This window comes from Odocoileus virginianus, chromosome 18 (genome assembly GCF_023699985.2).
Source record: "Odocoileus virginianus isolate 20LAN1187 ecotype Illinois chromosome 18, Ovbor_1.2, whole genome shotgun sequence".
Lineage (NCBI taxonomy): Eukaryota > Metazoa > Chordata > Mammalia > Artiodactyla > Cervidae > Odocoileus > Odocoileus virginianus.
The window spans coordinates 3,502,184-3,516,069 of record NC_069691.1 but is presented as its reverse complement, the minus strand read 5'-3'; the positions used below and the strand labels follow the sequence as shown (position 1 = coordinate 3,516,069).

Below are 13,886 nucleotides of genomic sequence, written 5' to 3'. Positions count from 1 at the left end.
AGTAGGTTTATAGTGGGAAGTTCTGGCAGACACCAGCTTAGCTAAGCATTCCAGGTTCACATCACTAGGAGTACATGTGACAGCATGTACCCCCTGATATGACACAGTGAGAAGGGCACCCCAAACTCGAGTTGGGGCACGCTCTAGAGGAGAGCTGGCCAGTCACCTTCAACACGGTCAAGATTATGAAAAACAAAAGAATGAGGAACACTCACAGGTTGAAAGAGGCATACAAGCAAATGTAACATGGCATCCTGGATTAGGTCCTGAAACGACAGCAGAAGGATGTTAGTGAGGAGAAGTGGAGATAAATAAACATTTTCCATACTTCAGTTAATAGTATTACACCAAGGTTAATTTCTTAGTTTGTTCATTGTTTTAAGGTTATATAAGATACTAATATAAGAAGGTGGGTGGAGAATGTATGGAAATCTTCTATATACTATTTTTGCAGCTCTTCTGTAAGTTTAAAATTATCTCAAAATAAAAATTTTAGTGTAATAACCTGAATTGGGCCTACTCTTTTAATAAGTGTTATTTAAAAACGACTTTCCTGAGTAAGAGGGGAAGAGTATTTCCTATCTGATATGTTCACTTCCGTGGAGAGGGAAATGGCAACGCACTCCAGTATTCTTGCCTGGAGAATCCCATGGACTGGCGGGCTACAGTCCATGGGGTCACAAGAGTCGGACACAACTCAGTGACCCAGCCACCACCACCAACATGTTCACTTTAATTTTTAGTTCTTTTGTTATTGTCATATGTTGAATAGATATAAAGTTTATAACAAATTGTAAGTTGTAAAGAATAACACCATGAGCACAAGTGTACCTTGAAGTTCTCAGTAACCTTTTTCCATCCCACTTCCCCTCCCTTTCCCTACCTCTGTCCTGAATTTTGTATTTTTCATTCCCTTGTTTTTCTTTATAGATTTACCTTGAACATAGTTATCCCTGATGATATAGTTTTGCATGATCTTTATCTTTATATAAGTGGAATAATACTTTATATATTCTTTTGCAGTTTTTCCCCCTAAATATTATATTCCTGAAATTTAACATTGTTAATGTGTATAACTTAGCTCACTCGTTTTCACCACTATGTAGCTTTCCATCTTATGAACATACCACAAGTTACTTCTGTCTTCTACCATTATAGCCATTTGGCTGGTTTCCAGTTTTGCCATTGAGAGCAGTGCTAGCAGCACACATCCTTGCATGTGATGTGTTATGACAGTTTCCCTTGGGTATATTCATAAGATGGACTGGCCGGGTTATAGGGTAAATGCTCCATCAGTTTTATTGGATAAGGCCAAATTGTTTTCCAAAGTAGTTGTCCAATTTTTAATATCAGCAACAGTGTGTAAGTGTTCCAGTAGTTCCACTTTCTCTCAGACACAGTAATATTAGACTTAAATTTTTTCACCAATCTGATAGGCCTGTATATTAAAATTTTAAAATATTGACATTTATTGATTGACTACTTTATATCAAGTACTGTGGGAGACGTTGTCATATATTATTTAATCCTCTCACAGCTCTTCTTCTTAGCCCTCTAATGGAAACTAATGTTGTATTTAGTTTGTTATGTGTAATTACCCCTAAACCTCTCTCTGGCAAATTTATTCCTTATCAAGTTTTTCCTCCATCTTGTATCTGCTTAACTTATTTTCTGTTGTTTTTTTTTTAATAGTCTCACTGTAGGAGAAATTTGAGACATGAAGTGGTTAATAACTTGGCCCAAGTCACACTGTTATTTTTTATTTTTCAAGGAAATATTTTTTTATTACCAATGCAGTAAAGACCTTAAACATGTTGTTGATCAGTAGCAGAGTTTGATATGAAACCCAGTTCTCTGGCTCCTAATCCTTTTTTTCCTTCGTTTTTTTGCTCCATCTCTTCCCTTTTTCCTCCCACATTGCATTTTTTCTTCCCTTCCCTCACATTTTTCCACCCCTCCTCTGAGTTTAACAGCTTAAATGTACTTTCCAGTTGGCTGCTATGTAATGTGATGTGCATGCAGAGAGTGTCAGAGGATTGGGTGAATGCCTGGTTCTAGCTAAATACTCATTAGTCAGGTCCCTGGCTGGCTGTTAAGTGTCTTAACCATTTCACATTCCAAGCTGCGCTGCTTGTGTGCATTTAGCCAAGCTACCCTCTCAACGCTGCTGACGGCCCTGTGGGATTTGAACCTACTGTGGGGGTTCCTGAGACCTCTCAGGGCGCCTCAAGAATGGTGATGTTAGGATAGCTAATGTTGGTTAGGAGCACACAGATTCTGCTGGCAGAAGAAACAGACCTTAGGTTGGGGTACAAAACTTGCAGCACACGTGAATTTTTTTGGCTTACACAGTATTTCATTTTACTTTTTAAAAATTTTGGATACTTTTATAGAAAGCATGCACTGATCAATTTGTCACAATAACCAGCACTTCATTTCTCGTTTTACATCGAACTATTATTAACTCACTGGCGCCTAAAGTTAGTCCTAAATTTTGGAGTTATCTTTTCCACTAGACATAAAATATTTGTATCTATATTAGATGAAAATCCATAAGTTAACTGCTGCTCGATGGAGTTATAGAATACTCCAGTCAATAGAAAACTAATCAAAGGTATAGGCCCAGAACTTCACTGACAGATCACCCAATAATTTATTTTTCCTGTTTCCAAGTTTCAGCTAATTTTTCTGACAGATTATAGTTATCAGCTTAGATTTGGTTGCCAGAAAGTGGAATTTATTTCCCAAGTTTTAAAACTATAACTTTATGGTAAGGATGTTTGTAATGAATTCTAAAATTTAGCATATGTATTTTTAGAGGTAGATTTATTTTGGATTTTAGAGGTCAAGTTCCAAGTTGCTTAAGTACATGTTTAAGTTAAATGGTATTGGCAATGAGAAATTCTCATTCTAAATGTTTTTATTTCCTTACAGAAGTTCCGGGGAATAATAACTGAAACTACTCTGCAATGTGTGTATCTAAAAAGGAAAGTGAGGACAAACAAAATGGAGGTAGGTGAACTCTTAAGTCTCTACCTCATTATTGCCTCTAAAAAGTGCATACACACTTGCACATGTGTGTGCGCTCACATACAGGACAAATAAATAGACTCCCAACCTACCAAACTACCAGTGCAGCTAACTGACCAGGAAAGGAAACATACTTTGCAGAAGTAAATCCTTTGTACTTAAAATGAGAACCTCCACCATTTTGCCTTTTGAAAATTTTAAGTTGTTATAATTGCTCATCTTTTATACTTTTATTGGAAGTTGAACAGGAAAATATGTGTTCCTCTTCCTCTCCCCATTGTTCACAACTGCCTCTTGCTAACAGAGAAGTGGTCAGTGTGGAAAATCAGTTGCTGAAGCAGGTAAGTTCAGCTTTTGTAGACTTTTTACAGACAGGGCTAGTGAATCTGGCTATGGTGTGAGAGAGGATTTCTGTACCAGTTTCATGCTTTCCTGTGGTGAATATAAGTACTAAAAGGAGCTGGGGTTATCACAGCCAAGGCATCTTTAAGGATAAACCAGCCTGACTTGAAAAAAAAAAAATCTTTTTCTGACATAAAATTTTGAGAAGGCAAACCAGACTGTAGTTCAGTGTTCAGGCTTCCTATTGAGGAATGGAGAAGGTACAGAGAATGAAATTAGGTCACTGATTTAAGGCCACACTACACCTTCTTTACTTTCTGTTGTTACGCAGTTATCTGATTCTTGGAAGTAGCCCATGACCAGGACAGAGGCCCTAGTTCCAGGAAGAGGAAGTCGGGCAACTCCCAACAGGGAAAAGGCAGCTAGTCTGCCTGTACTCTCAGAACTGCTGAGAGAGGGCTGAGGAAAACAGGTGAACTGACCAATTTCTCCTGCATCTTCTTATGAACCAAGAACATGGAGATAGTGTAAATCAATGAAATCAGGACATACCCTCACACCAGTACACAACAATAAACTTAAAATGGCTTGAATACTTAAAAATAGGACACCATAAAACTCCCAGAAGAGAACATATTAAAAACATTCTGATATAAATTGTAACAATGTTGCAACAATGCCTTTGGTCAGTCTTCCAAGGCAATAGAAATAAAAGCAAAAATAAACAAATTGTATCTTATCAAACCTACAAGCTTTTGTGCAGCAAAGGAAACCATAGGCAAAATGAAAAGACAACCTATGGATTGGGAGAAAATATTTGCAAATGATGTGACCAAGGACTTAATTTCTAAACAGCTCATACAATTCAATAACAGCAACAGAAAAACCAAACAACCCAATCAAAAAATGAACAGAATACCTAGACATTTCTCCAAAAAAGAAGTGCAGATAGCCAGTAGGCACATGAAAAAGGTGCTCAACATTGCTAATTATTAAAATGCAAATCAAATTATAATGAAGTACCCACCTGACACTTGTCAGAATGCCCATCATCAGAACATGCACCCCATATGTTTTCAGGAGCACTGTTTGCAATAGCCAAGACATGGAGACAACCTAAATGTTCACAGGCAGATGAATGGATAAGGAAGATGTGGTGTCTGTGTGTGTATATATTTAGCTCCTTTTATCCCAGCTCCTACACACACACACACACACGCACACAAATGGAATATTATTCAGCCATAACAAGAGCTAAATGTTTGTCCCCTTGAATTCCATAGCCATGACTACTTCAACTAGACCATCTCCTAGACTCTCCTTGTCTAAGCTAATTTTCAATCTTCTATAGTTCTAACTTCTCAACTGTAATTCACATTTTGTCACTCTTGTTTCAGCAAACACAAATAAACTTTGAATTAACATGCGATGGGGAAAACACTTGGTCATCCCAGTCTTCTTTCAACAATATTCACAAGCCCTAGGGAATCTTGAATTAATCTTTTATTATCTCATCTAAAACTTTTTTTCCTGCTGTTAGTGTCTCAAATATGACTGGCTATTCTATTTCCTTAAGTCTTTCCTTAAGTCTGTCTTCTTTTTCTCTCAGACTTTTAGTTTCTTCTCCTAGATGATTGTGCACACTGAAGTTTTAACCACTTTTCTCATTGTTCCAGCTTTTCCTTTTTTCAGAGGCATTTTAAGAAATTCAACTTTCTAGGCCTCATTTTTTTCTTTCCTTCATGATGAAAATCTACTCTTCTTTTTCATAGCAGGTCTAGGATCAAAGAGCCTGAACTAGGTGTTGGTTAATCCCATTACTCACTTTGAAGTCTCAGTCTGTCTCCACCAACTCAGGCTCTGAACTTTGGGATCTGCCTGCTTTATTTTACTCCTAAACTCAAAGAGGGAGGTGTGTATTCAGTTGTTGTGCAGAGCATCAACTCCAGGTTTCCCTCAGGGCTGCTACGATTAGATGGAATAGCTTGCTACACCCATATAAGTTGCTAGGAAAACCTGTTAGACCTTTATTAAGTTAAAACATAGTATGGGGGTGGGGGAACACATGTATACCTGTGGCCGATTCATGTTGGTGTATGGCAAAAACCATCATAATACCGTAACGTAATTATCCCCCAATGTACATTAATTATAAAAGCATAGTTATATCTAGGGTTAAATTTAATAAGAAATGTGAAGTTCAATAAGAAAATATTAGAAACATATCAAGCAGCATAAAATAATATTTTTTAAAAAATTTAGAGGCTGTGCTGGTGTGTCGGGTTTAGTTGGAAAGGCAAACGCCAGGGGAGAGACTGATTTCATTAACCAATGCCTGAGCAAATTGAGAATGAACATGGTAGAAAAGCACCCTGCTCATGGACCGGATCACCTTGACACCATGGAGACACCAGTTCTGCCCTGGTGCTCTGCTTTAATCAGGCAGCCACCTGGGTCTCTGAGAAAGTTCATGTGCAAAGAGCATAGGCCATGCAGCATCTCTGAATCCTAGCTGAATCTAAGTTACCTGAGCCATACATGGTCCATTGCTTTGGACAACCTAAGCTATAATGGTTAACAGAAGCTCTCATATCATCAGGTTGTAAATAAGCCACTAACTAGTCAAAATAAAGTACAACCAAACTTTTTGTCAGTCCCATCTCAAATTCCCCCACCTTTATTCAGCTAATCCTAGTAATCGCAAGAATGAAATAACAAGAAAGAAACACACTAGTCCAGGAGAACAAACTTTAAGCTGCATAGCTGGCTGGTAAACTAGCCCAGCGAAGACTTACACTTGTTTATGTCATTCAGATCAGTTCGATCACTCAGTGCTGTTTATGTCGTTCAGATCAGTTCGATCACTCAGTTGTGTCTGACTCTTTGTGACCCCATGAATCGCAGCACACCAGGCTTTTCTGTCCATTACCAACTCCCAGAGCTTACTCAAACTCATGTCCATTGAGTTGGTGACGCCATCCAACCATCTCATCCTCTGTCCCCTTCTCCTCCTGCCCTCAGTCTTTCCCAGCATCAGGGTCTTTTCAAATGAGTCAGCTCTTCTCATCAGTGGCCAAAGTATTGGAGTTTCAGCTTCAGCATCAGTCATTCCAGTGAACATTCAGGACTGATCTCCTTTAGGATGGACTGATTGGGTCTCCTTGCTGTCCAAGGGACTCTCAAGAGTCTTCTCCAACACCACGGTTCAAAAGCATCAATTCTTCGGCCATCAGCTTTCTTTATGGTCCAACTCTCACAGCCATACATGACCACTGGAAAAACCATAGCTTTGACTAGATGGACCTTTGTTGGCAAACTAATGTCTTTGCTTTTTAGTATGCTGTCTAGGTTGGCCATAACTTTTCTTCCAAGGAGCAAGTGTCTTTTAATTTCATGGCTGCAGTCACCACCTGCAGTGATTTTGGAGCCCCCCAAAATAAAGTCTGTTACTGTTTCCATTGTTTCCCCATCTATTTGCCATGAAGTGATGAGGCTGGATGCCATGATCTTAGTTTTCTGAATGTTGAGTTTTAAGCCAACTTTTTCACTCTCTTCTTTCACTTTCATCAAGAGGCTCTTTAGTTCTTCACTTTCTGTCATAAGTGTGGTGTCACCTGCATATCTGAGGTTGTTGATATTTCTCCTGGCAATCTTGATTCCAGCTTGTGCTTCATCCAACCCAGCATTTCTCATGATGTACTTTGCATATAAGTTAAATAAGCAGGGTGACAATATACAGCCTTGAAGTACTCCTTTTCCTATTTGGAACCAGTCTGTTGTTCCATGTCCAATTCTGTTACTTCTTAACCTGCACACACATTTCCTAGGAGGTAGGTTAGGTGGTCTGGTATTCCCATCTCTTTCAGAATTTTCCTCAGTTTGTTGTGATCCACACAGTTAAAGGCTTTGGCGTAGTCAATAAAGCAGAAGTAGATGTTTTTCTGGAACTCTCTTGCTTTCTCAATGATTCAACAGATGTTGGCAATTTGATCTCTGGTCCCTCTATCTTTTCTAAATCCAACTTGAACATCTAGAAGTTCATGGTTCACGTACTGTTGAAGCCTGGCTTGGAGAATTTTGAGCATTACTTTACTAGTGTGTGAGATGAGTGCAATTGTGAGGTAGTTTGAGCATTCTTTGGCTTTGCCTTTCTTTGATATTGGAATGAAAACTTACCTTTTCCAGTCCTGTGGCCACTGCTGAGTTTTCCAAATTTGCTGACATATTGAGTGCAGCACTTTCACAGCATCATCTTGTAGGGTTTTAAATAGCTCAACTGGAATTCCATCACCTCTACTACCTTTGTTTGTAGAGATGCTTCCTAGGTCCCACTTGACTTCCCATTCCAGGCTGTCTGGCTCTAGGTGAGTGATCACACCATCGTGATTATCTGGGTCATGAAGATCTTTTTTGTATAGTTCTTCTGTGTATTCTTGCCACCTCTTCTTAATATATTCTGCTTCTGTTAGGTCCCTACCATTTCTGTCCTTTATTGAGCCCATCTTTGCATGAAATGTTCCCTTGGTAGCTCTAATTTTCTTGAAGAGATCTCTAGTCTTTCCCATTCTATTGTTTTCCTCTGTTTGTATGGATCACTAAGGAAGACTTTCTTATCTCTCCTTGCTGTTCTTTGGAGCTCTGTATTCAAATGCATATATCTTTCCTGTTCTCCTTTGCCTTTCACTTCTCTTCTTTGCACAGCTATTTGTAAGACCTCCTCAAACAACCACTTTGCCTTTTTGCCTTTCCTTTTCTAGTGATGGTCTTGATCCCTGCTTCCTGTACAGTGTCACGAACCTCAGTCCAGAGTTCTTCAGGCACTCTATCAGATCTAATCCCTTGAATCTATGTATTGTTTAGCAAGGTGATTGTACAGATGTGATCACCAAGTACAAAGCAGTGGTTTCCTGCAGGCATAGCAATTTCCCTCCGGGGATATAGTATGCTGCTGAATGGGGGACTGACTAACAGTGCAGAAGTGTCATCTGTCTCCAGATTCATCTGTGAAGTTTTGAAACCTATGTATGTAAATCCTTGGGTAAAAGGAACTAAACATCTCAGTTTCACCTTTCCTGCAATTTGTGCAAATTCTGGACTTCAAGCATTGCCCAATGTGCAGACTTTGGCCCCTTAGATATTTTCTGTAAGAAATTTAATCATGTTCTGATTTCATGATCTTTAGTAATTTTTGCTGACAACCAGAGGATAAATAAAGGAAATTACATGAAGAACCATACAGGTCCCTGTTTTAGATGTCACTGGCTCTCTCCTCAGCTTTCAGAAGCATATTCTCTTAGCCCCCTGAGAAATGCAGTGTGATTTTCCAGACCTGACTGTACTTCCCATGGGAGGGAGCTCTGTGTTTTCTAATAACCCACGTTCACTCCATCTCCAGGATCTAGTGAATAAAATTTTCTTTGTCTTCACCTCTAATTAAAACTCCCATCCTAAGCAAATTGGCCAAAATGATTCTGAAGTTTACCTAGAAGAGAAAATAGACAAGAATAGCCAAGAAGAAACATCTCTGGGGGTCCAGTGGCTAAGACTCTGCGCTCACCATGCACCAGGCTCAGATTCGATCCCTGGTCAGGGAACTAGATCCCACATGCTGCAATGAAGAGTTCACATGCCACAATTAAAGATCCTGCGTGCCGCAACTAAGACCCAGCACAGCCAAATTAATTACTTTAAAAAAAAAGAATAGCCAAGAAGATGTTAAAATAGAAGACTCTCTTTCCTGTATTAAAAGTTACATAATTTAAAAGACGGATAGAGGGAGGGATAAATGAGGAGTATGGATTAACAAATAAAAACTACTATACATAATACAGATAAGCAGCAAGGATTTACTATATAGCACAGGGAACTATATTCAGTATCTCATAATAACGTATAATGGAAAATTATCTGAAAAAATCATATATATATATATATATATATATATATATATATAAACAACTGAATCACTTTTATGTATACCTGAAACTAACACAATATTGTAAACCAACTGTACTTCAATTAAAAATTTTTTTCTTAAAGATGGATAGACTAGAACTTAATAGAAAACCCATAATTAGGGGCTTCCCAAGTGGCGTGGTAAAGAACCTGTCTGTCAATGCAGGAGGCTTAAGAAAACCGATAATTATATTCAATATGTTAGAATTTGGTACATTATAAAAGTGACATTTAAAATAAGAGACAAAATATTTGCAAGTCACTTATAACTGATTTCTATTCAGAACATATTAAGAACTCATAGTTCAGTGATAAAAAGATAATTAACCTGGTTTAAAAATGAGCAAAGAATCTAAATAGACATTTCTCCAAAGAAGATATATAGATGTTCAATAAAATACATGAAAAGATACTCAATATCATCATTAGTCAATGGACTAATTAGTCCATGGAATTCTCCAGGCCAGAATACTGGAGTGGGTAGTCATTCCCTTCTCCAGGGGATCTTCCCAACCCAGGGATTGAATCCAGGTCTCCCGCATTGCAGGCAGATTCCTTACCAGCTGAGCCACCAGGGAAACCCAAGCATACTGGAGTGGGTAGCCCATCCCTTCTCCAGGGAATCTTCTGACCCATGGGTTGAACCTAGGTCTCCTGCATTGCAGGCAGATTCTTTACCAGCTGAGCTACCAGGGAATCCCTCATTAGTCAATATGGACATGGAAATCAAAATCTCAATAAGACATTACTTCATATCCACTAAGATAGTTAAAATAATATGTCATGGAGGATGGCAGAAGATTTACCATGAGTGTTTATTTATCTCATTTAATAAATGCCATTGGGGTAAAAAAAAAAAAAAGCACAGTCTTTAAGAAGTGTTGGCAAGGATATGAAGAAATTGGAATTCTCATACATTGTCAGTAAGAATGTAAAATCATGCAACTGCTGTGAAAACCTGTTTGGTAGCTTCTCAAAATGTTAAAACCAGAGTTACCATATGACTGAGTAATTCTACTCCTATGTATATACCCAAGAGAAATAAAAACAAGTCCACACAAAAACTCGTACATGAATGTTCATAACACAGGGCTTAACACCTGCCAAGAACTCAGTAAATGCTTGTTGAACCAATGAAGAATTCAAGAGGCAATAGGAGTGTTTTATTCAGGACAGAAAGATCTGTTGATAATTTATATTTTTGAGATGTTTTATAACACAGTAATGAGCTATCTGTAATAGTTTGTGACATCTGTGTGTTTTGATGTGATGATTTTGTCATGTGTTGTAATCAGGCCGACTCCACTAAATCACAAGTAAGGACTCTGCCTTACTTATCTTTTTATCTCCTCACAGCATCCAGCACACTGGTTTCTGTGCAATAGATACTGGTAATGATTTATTAATTCAGATTTAGTCAAGCAAATTTAGGAAAGGCTGCCCTTAGAAAGAACCTCAGGTATCTAAAACTATTGCTGTAATTAACTTATGAAGGAGGACTGAGTTTCTGTGTTTGGCAGTAATGTTGACGCAGGCCATCCTGTTGTCTGTGGGAATATAGTCTGGGGTTACTAGAAGCTTTAATGGTGGAGAGCTCCTCAGAAGTTGCTTGTCCTCTTGCCTCCAGAAAGCTCAAACACTTGAGGGTTTCCATTTTTACTGTATTGCTTGATTCTTTGAACAAAGAGACAAACACCTGTTTGTGGACAGATATTCTTGGTGAGAACATGTGAGATGCTAGTGAAGTCACTGGCAGCCAGCATCCCAGGCTCGTCTCAGAGGGGCATCCTGCTCATCATTTCTCTCGTCTTTTTCAGAACGAGAGCGATATCTGCAAGCCAACAATAGAGAATTTAACAGTCTGTTTGGATACCCGGTGAGTATCTGGTCTCTAGCTATTTCAAGAGAGGGCTGATGTTTTTCTCTAATATCCCCCATTGTTAGTGAGGCAGGAAGTTCCTTGTAGATGTAAATCCTACAACATAGGTTCCACTTTCTTTCAAGCTCCTGTACAATGAGGGCTGGTGCAGTGAGGGCTGAGAAACCAAATTAATCCAGTGACCTAGGCTCAGGGGAGGATGTGTCTCAAATTTTGGTTTCATATATAGCTCCTTGAAAAGAAATACTCTAGCTTGAACAAATTAAAGCATAGTTTCATAGTTTTATTTTTTCATCTAGATATCTCTCTATGGTAATACATGTAGACCTTCCTAGTTCATTTAATCAGTTCAATTCAATCACTCAGCCATATCTGACTCTTTGTGACCCTTTGGACTGTAGCCTGCCAGCCTCCTCTGTCCATGGGTTCTCCAGGCAAAAATACTGGAATGGGTTGCCATGCCCACTGAATCTACTTTTTTACTAAACTAGGATATTTGAAGTTCTGAATGGGAAAAAAATTATACTTCTGTTAGTAAACTATGAAATAAATATATACCTGAATGAGTTCCATTAATATATTCAACTGAGATACCTTTTGCAGCTGAGTAATATGAAAATTTTTACTTCATTTTATACTTACAGATTCCAAGGTCTCTTTTTTCATATTCAGTGAATCTAGCTATTGCTTAAGTGTATCTAATTCCTAAGAAGAAGGGAAAAAAGCAAATATATATGCAAATTACATTAAGAATAATCTATTTATCATTTCAAATACACGTGTGTCAAAGTAAATTTTGTAAACATTTTCAACCCATATCTTACGATTTGACTAGAATATATTAACATTCATTATTTCTGTTTTGCCAATTTATTTCATCACTATTAAAAACCTTGCATGATCTACCTTTTAAATACTTTATGAGTTTTTAAAAGGGAGTCGGAACTTTTCACAGTGAATCATCGTGTTCTGAGAATATCAAATATTAAATTAATGACATTACTATTTAAATTTATAATTTTTATTTGATTTTTTAACCACGTTTCCATATTTTTTGGCTATTTTCTCTTAAGGCCAAGACCTAAAACAATTTACATGGTACACTCTTAGGGATAAGAATCTTCAACTGTTTACTGTTGATCCTTGAATATAACAGGTTTTAACTGCGTGGGTCCACTGACATAGAGATCTTTTTTCAAGAAATATGTACTGTGGTACCACTCAGTCCAAGGATGGCTGAATTGGTGGATATGAAACCTCAGACACTGAGAGCCAACTATAAATTATACACAGATTTTGAACTTCACAGGTGTTGCTGTGCTTAACACCCGAGTGTTTCAAGGGCCAGCTAGATCCATTCAAAAACCCCTGTGCAATATTAGTTTTCAGTTCAGTTCAGTTGCTCAGTCGTGTCTGACTCTTTGTGACCCCATAGACTGCAGCAATGGTGATGGACTGTCCATCACCAATTCCCAGAGCTTGCTCAAATTCATGTCCATCGAGTTGGTGATGTCATCCAACCATCTCATCCTGTCATACCCTTCTCCTCCTGCTATTAATTCATTTAATAGCAACATAGTTTTCCATTGTATCAATATACCTTAATTGATTTAACCAGTTTCTTACTGATTAACATTTTAAGTATCTCCTTTTATATCCAGGTGCCCCCTCCAAAAAATATTTCTCCAATATTTTGCTGTGATAAATGGCCCTAAATGAACACCATTTTATATGCCATATGCTTTGGCACATTTGTGTAAATATACTTTAGGAGAATTTCCTAGAAGTGAATTGGCCAGATCAAAAATGAAACACTTTAAATTTTTGATACGTATTGCCAGATTGCCCTCTAAAAGGGTTATATCTATTTATATTTCTATCTATAGCAAAGACATCTCACTTCTCCATATTCCTGCCACATTGGTATTGTCAGTCTTTTTTATCTTTACCAGACCCTTTCATGGAAAATGACATTTCATTATCTATCTTTCCTTAATTTTGAGTGAGAGCAGTAATTTTTTTGTTAATTAGCCTTTGTACATCTTTTTATGGAAACAACTGTTAATGATATTTGCCCATTTCCTATTAGATTGTTCATTTTCACTTATTTATTTATAAATAAGTAACTGATAAAAAGATACATGGTTTAAAAGTCATGCTCCAATACCCCATCCTTGTCCACATCTCTGCTTCCTAGAAGGAATCACTTTTATTAGTTTATCATATATTCAGCAGTGCTTCTTTGTGCAAATAAAGCAAATATACACACAAATGCACACGCACACACACACACATATATATTCTCATTTTCCCACTTTCTTAAACTATTCTGAACCTTAACGTTATGTCCTGGAGATGTTTTCATAATTATAATTTCATAATAGCATTTTCCTTCTTTTTTCAACTGCTTCCCTGGCAGATAGCGTAATTTACGTAACCACTTTCTTACAAATTGACATTTGGATTGTTTCCAATCTTTTACAATTAGAAGCAATTTTTACTTATATGTTACTTTATTCATATGTAGATATATTAATATATAGTGCTGTAAGTATATAATATATATGTGTATATATACTATATATGATATATATGTGTATATATACTATGTATTATAGTATATGTCTATATGCATGTGTGTATATATATGTGTGTGTGTGTGTATATATATATACATATA

The 13,886-nt window shown here is 37.5% G+C and overlaps 1 protein-coding gene across 5 annotated transcripts in view; it reads left to right on the top strand.

The window, feature by feature from the left end:
• The window catches only part of LOC110129206 (phospholipid-transporting ATPase FetA-like), a 110,100-nt gene that overhangs the window by 32,924 nt on the left and 63,290 nt on the right, over positions 1-13,886 (top strand). For all 5 annotated transcript variants that reach the window (XM_070480291.1, XM_070480293.1, XM_070480292.1 and 2 more), the window contains 2 exons: positions 2,935-3,012; positions 11,145-11,203. In XM_070480291.1, coding sequence (XP_070336392.1) covers positions 2,970-3,012; positions 11,145-11,203 — 102 coding nt within the window. In that variant the 5' untranslated portion in view covers positions 2,935-2,969. The remainder of the gene's footprint in view (positions 1-2,934; positions 3,013-11,144; positions 11,204-13,886) is intronic.